The 6,272-nt window shown below is 39.9% G+C and overlaps 1 protein-coding gene across 1 annotated transcript; it reads right to left on the bottom strand.

Moving 5' to 3' along the window:
- Nucleotides 1-4,423: 4,423 nt before the first annotated feature.
- LOC122011153 (heavy metal-associated isoprenylated plant protein 37-like) lies at nt 4,424-5,014 on the bottom strand. The gene is made up of 3 exons (XM_042567576.1): nt 4,976-5,014; nt 4,812-4,887; nt 4,424-4,713 (listed from the first exon to the last, which is right to left on the bottom strand). Exons 1-3 carry the CDS (start codon nt 5,012-5,014, stop codon nt 4,424-4,426), a joined length of 405 nt encoding a protein of 134 aa, XP_042423510.1.
- Nucleotides 5,015-6,272: the final 1,258 nt, after the last annotated feature.

Genomic DNA, 6,272 nt, shown 5'->3' with positions numbered 1-6,272 from the left:
TCTCAACAACCTAAACAAAGTATGAAATCAAACCCTGTTAATCAACATTGAGCTTGACTTACCCTTGTACCATATCCAAGATCTCTCCTAGATGGAATACCTTGAATGTTCATCCCCTGGAGGTGGCACTAGAACAGAACAGAGAGGAGAAAAGAGCTCAACTGGGCTGTGAGGTGCTGTTAGTGGCAGCGGCGTCAAGCAACATAATCGGGAGAGAAGAAAAGTAATGCACGGGAGAAGGAGAGCTCGAGCCAAACTTACAGTGAGGAGAAGGTCCCAAATCATTGGCCTCACGACAACTTCGCCGGCGACAAATTGGCCCCCAGTGAAGGGAGATAGACGATGTTGGATCCCTCTGTCCAAGATCTGGTGAGGAAGAAGAGTTGGACCTCCTTGATCCAAATCGCTGCCGCCCCGCTCAAATTTGACAATCGGCGGTGGATCGGTCGCGAGAGAAGATCGATGTTAGGGCTCGGCCTTCTCCCCCCTTTTCTCAAGGATTTGCCCGCACAAGGTAGAAGACAATCGCTGGATGGAGGAAGCATGCTCACTTGCCTACGATCGGCTTCCTTGTGGCGTCGTCGTCGGTGAAGAATGGATTGAACAGAGAGGTTGTCGAGGGGGTAATGAATCAGGGAAGAGGAGAGGAGAAAGGCTCCACACCTTGAGAGGGAGAAAGATCAGAGGGAGAACCGACTGAGGCACGCTGGAGGAGAAGGTCGTTGCCGGTGGTGAGCTCGCGGTGGCCGGCGATCGGGCGAGGAGAAGATCGTGAGAGGGGCTCGGGAGAAAGGAAATTCGCGTGAAGGAGGAGGGAATCGGGAAATGAAAAGAGGATAGAAATTAGGGCATAATTAAATACTTAGGTTTTATTTAATTAAACTCAAAGTTTTCTCCTTAATCAACTCCCACTTAAATGGTGTTCCAAACAGGCCTCCTCTGTACTCGGAATCGATCCTCTCAAAACGGATCATACGGAGCCCGTTTAAATCCCGAAAAATTTCTAAAAATTTCAGAAAAATCCAATACGATTTTTCGTCCAATAACATTTATTATTTAATTTTACGGTATCTTACAGTGCCACTACCCATGCAGTAGACACATTGTGTGCAGGCCCTCATGTAGCCGGCCGACGAGCTCAACAATAATGGAGTCGTCCATCGCCCAGCATGCAATCATGTGGTATGGTGCATGCGGCTACAGAATGTCATACCTGAACGTATCCTCCTCCATATACGTAGGTGCCAAAAAGGTAAACGCAGATGTATAACAGAGATATAAACAACATGAATCCAACAATATATAACAAGTATCTCCAGCATCTAATCATGGGTAGATAAGCACTATAAGTAACCATAACCACGAACACATATACACATGGCAAGAGATAAAAGTAAACCAGACTAATGTAAAGCATCTAACAGTAGAAGCATGTGATAGGTATCAACTAAGCTAAGACCAGGGAAGAAATAAACCTACCATCTATTACTAGTACTTATATATAAACTATACATATCATAAGACAGTATCAAAAGATAAGTCAAAGGGTACCCGCCTCAAATAGAAGGTACAATCCCAAATCCGAAGTCAACGTCAAGACGTCTGTCTCGAATCAGAATCCTATGTCAAACAACATATATATTTTATTTAGCTAAATCTAAATGAAATAGCTAAATAAAATTCCTAAAACTAAATTAGGGCAAAACCCTAATTAATATCATCTCAACCTACCTAATTTAAATCTAACAGTTAATTAGGGTTAATTACCCTAACCCTAATTACCCCATTAGATTAATTCAAACAATTATATCTAATCACAATCAACTAACCAATTACAACCTCCAACCAAACCTACACATAAATAACTAATCAATCACACTTAACCTAATCCTTCCATTAGACTAATCTAAGCAAATAGATATAATCACAAACAACCACTGATCATACCTAATTTAACACATACTCCTAAATTAACCATTCTACAACAAGATCAAAAACCTACACACAATCAATAACTATTATAATTCATCCACAACATGCTCAGGTATCAATTACTCCTACTCATACCTCAATCTAGTTGCTGTTGATTGCTGGAACCAGAGAAGCTACTGGTTGGAGTGTTGTCAGAACCAAGAACAACTCCACAGCAAGAACAGAACAAAACCTCACCTCACTGGATCTTCCCTTCTGTTCGGTTTAAGATGAGATTACAGATTCAATCAAGTTTTCCAACAACTGAATTCAAGACAACAATCTACTCATCTTACCTTAATTCCTAGCTCTGATATGTTGATCCACACAAAGAAGTGGTGCTGCCAGGAAGGAACCGTTGCTGGATTGTAGAACACCACATCAAGACACCTCCCTGCTGGAACTCCTTCCCTACCGTTCGGATGAAGGTGAGATCAAGCAAGAAGATCACTGATCTCAATTTCTTCAACCGCAACCCCCAATCAATCGCAACGAAGAAGGGATCCAAGATCCGATCTGGGATCACTGACAAATCAGAGAGTAAATGAGCAAGAATCGGGAAAGGAGTCTATCTAGGGCACAAATCAGAAAATAGGAAAGAGGAAGGATCGTCACTTACCCTCAAAGCCCTAATTATCTCTTCATACCGGCGATCAAATCTGACTCGATTCCAGTGGCGTCGGCAATCGGTGCGAGGGAGGAGAGGGAAGGTCTACCGATGGAAGACGATGCAAGATCTAGCTCTCACCGTGCCCTAGCCACCGATCGTCGACACTCGACCACAGAAATCACCAAAGCAGCGACCCCTCGGTCGAATACAACTTGGATTCCGTCGAGCTCCGGTGACTTCCTCCTCAGGCAACACCGACAATCGCCGAAGGTGCTCCTCCGGTCTCGGCGCCAAGTCGTCCGCGAGAGAGAATCGATGGTGAGGAGAAGAGATCGGGGAAGAATGGTCGGGGAAGAGGAAATCGGGTCGGGATATCGCCGTTGGGTTGGGGGAGGAAATAAGAAAAGAAAAAAAAAGAAAAAGGAATTTATAATTAGAAACATTTCCTCACTTAAATAGGTATCCCAAATAGGCTTAATCCGAACCCATCGATCTATCCCCTCAAAATCCTCCGTACGAGTTCCGAAAAATTCCCAGAAAATTCCTAAAAATTCCGAAAAAATTCTATAAGGCTATATCTTAAATAACCCTATTTATTAAATTTTTCGAGATCTCACAGAGAGTTTAAGTCTAGTTGGAACAGGCAAAGAGCAAATATGAAAAGTATTTGTTGTGTCAGAAACATTTACGACCACGCCTCTTGTAGGCGAGTCGGGCCTATATATGTGGTATGGCTTCGATTTGTTCCTAAAGACTTAATGAAGAGGTATAAAAAACCTCTCCATGAAAAAGAGATTATGAGTTTTTTTTTTCTCTTTGTGTCCTGCCCAACCCTAGTGTCGTCCAACCCTAGTGTCACTGACCTCTTTTGGTGCCGCCTACCCCTCTTGGTGTTGTAGGCCTCGGATGGTTTCGTCTCATTCATTTGACTAGTACCAAATAGAGACATGACTTGTAGCTTATGACATCGTCCTAAAGATATCTCTATGTGGATACTAATAGAGGTAACTCTTGTGAGGCTTGCTAGGTAATTTCTTTTCGTCTAAAATTGTCAGAAGTTATAACTTATAAACAACCTCTTGATTTATGTTTATGTCTTATACATATATGATCTTATTTTTTAGGGGATGAGCAAAAACCTTTTCATAAAAATCGTTTAGCTTCCGCTATGTGTTTTTGTCAAAAACACATATATTTTATCCCAAAATGCCTCAACAACCCTGCATAGGTGTCCAACATAGTGGGCATATATATATATATACATATACACATACACGAGAAGTGATCAAATGATATGTGGTTCCCGTCCGCGACTCTCACATATATTCTGGCGCCCGAATCACTTCCAAATAGTACATTTAGTTGAGCACGGGGATTCAAGCACAAAAGTTGGGTACCGTATCAAACTCTATATACAAGTTTGTTATGCTGCGCATCACACTTTTATTTTGATTTTACCTTTAAGGTTTAACAGTTGAGTTATAATATTAAGTAAAAAAAATCAAAACAATTACGGGTATGATATTTACTATTTTATTTTTAGAGTTTAGGGGTTGAGTTATAATGTTAAGTATAAATTTTAAATCGAATTTTTTTAGATATATATGGAGTGTGCGACGTAAGACAAATCTATATAATAATAATAATAATAATAATAATAATAATAATAATAATAATAATAATAATAATAATGCACCATCATCATACAACATCACTAATCGTCAAAATTGTAAAAGGACACCTCAAATATTAAAATTTTTTTATTGGACAAAACACTAATACCTCAAAATTAACACAAACGAATAATAATAATAATAATAAGTTTCAATGCTGATTCTTCTCTCACATCACAGAGCAATTCTCGTGGCTCTCGTACATGTTGCCCTGCGGCCAGTATCCCTGCTCGTCCGTCATCATCGTCTCCGTCGGCGGCTGCGTCGCGCCGCCATGCCCGGGCGGAGAACTGCTACTATTCTCCTCGGGCGCTTTCTCCTCCTCCTTTTCGCCATTGCTCGCGCCAGCGTCGCAGAGCACTGCGTGTTTTTTGAGCTTCTTGATGAGGGAGGCGGCGTCTGTCTCCCCCGTCACAATCACCTTATTCTCCTCTGCTTCGAACGTCACATCCTCGACACCTGTTCCAATCCACATTCCTCCAAATCACACCGAAACCCAAAAACAAAAAAAAAAAAGAAAAAGACAAAACAGAAAAGAATGGAACGATGAAGCCTACCATGAATCTTGCGAAGTGCTTTCTCTATTTTATTCTGGCAACCTTTGCAGCAGACGTTCACCTTCAGAGTAATTGTCTGGTGGAGCAACAAACGGAGAAGATTTCAGATAGCAAAACAAGAACATGCAGGAAGATAAAAAAACACGATTAAGATCGGAATTTACCTGTGAATTAACGCTCTCCTTGGTCGATCTTTTACTCATGTTTAATTTCTCGCAGGCTCAGGCTCAGGCTCAGGCTCAGGCTCAGGCTCGACGGAGAATTAAACTTCTTGGAGGTCGAATAAATAGTGTTGGATGAGGCATTGATATTCCTCGACTTTGAATTCGATTTTAGGCAACAAATTAAATAATTTGATTATGCATGGATTGATTGATTGTTCATGTTTTTCGTTTAGTCGGGCATTGATTCCTAGTTTAGTTTGATGATTGATAAAACTATGTTCGATAATTAAACATGGAAAGAAATCAACAATCGAGATTGAAATTTGGATAGTTGGATCGTATTTTTGGCAAATTAATCACGATAACCGATGTGTTTTCTTTGTTTACCAAATCATCCATCAAAATTCTTTCAATATAAAAAAATTATTTTTAGAGACGGAATTAGCAATGCACATATATTTAATTTCCGTCTCTATATTAAAAAATATTGATTTTCAAAATATAACACTATAATGGTATGATGTTGATTTTAAATAAGCACAAAAATGATGTTAATTTTTAAAGATAAATATCAAAGTAATATTAATTTTTGAAATACATGTAGAGATGAAATTAAACTTTCGTCACTAATATAGCGATAAATTTATAATTCCATCTTTAATTAGAGATGGAACTATAATGTCATCGGATAAATTTATAATTCCATCTTTAATTAGAGATGGAACTATAATGTCATCGGTACAATGGTTGTTAATAATAAAAAAATTATAGTTAATCTAAAATTAGTAGCGACGTAAATATAATATCGTTAGAAATAGGAACAGAATTTAAGTTTCTGCCATTAATTATCACTACAACATTTAAATATTAGTAATACATGAAAGATGGATTCGATTCAATAAACTTCCAATTTTAACCACAACTTATCCAAATTGGATTCACTCCTCAGAAGACTCCTGGCCGAAGAGGTTCACTGTTGGAACAAGATGACCGGAACTATGGTTCTCCAACGAATAGTACTGGCCAACGCCAGGGACGGATCTAGAAATTCAATGTGGACTAGGCTGAGCTTAAGTTGATTGAGTCCGCCAAGTATATTGATACGGTGCGTCTTTTGTGGGGTCGATAGGATGCTGTGAGTAGGAGTCAAGGCCCCAAGAGGGTTAGCAGTCAAACTGATGTGGAGGACAAGAAGGTCAAAAGTCAAGCCTCCGTGGCAGGTCAGCAGTCAAGCTGATGTGGAGGACAAGAAGGTCAAAAGTCAAGCCTTCGTGGCTGGTCAGCAGTCAAGCTAATG

This window comes from Zingiber officinale, chromosome 8A (genome assembly GCF_018446385.1).
Source record: "Zingiber officinale cultivar Zhangliang chromosome 8A, Zo_v1.1, whole genome shotgun sequence".
NCBI lineage: Eukaryota > Viridiplantae > Streptophyta > Magnoliopsida > Zingiberales > Zingiberaceae > Zingiber > Zingiber officinale.
This window is presented reverse-complemented; position numbering and strand designations above follow the sequence as displayed.

Coding starts and splice junctions, on each gene's coding strand:
- LOC122011153 (XM_042567576.1), bottom strand. CDS start 5,014: ATGAGTAAAAGATCGACCAAGGAGAGCGTTAATTCACAG. Junction 4,888..4,975: donor AGGAGAGCGTTAATTCACAG/GTAAATTCCGAT, acceptor TTGCTCCACCAG/ACAATTACTCTGAAGGTGAA. Junction 4,714..4,811: donor AGCACTTCGCAAGATTCATG/GTAGGCTTCATC, acceptor GGATTGGAACAG/GTGTCGAGGATGTGACGTTC.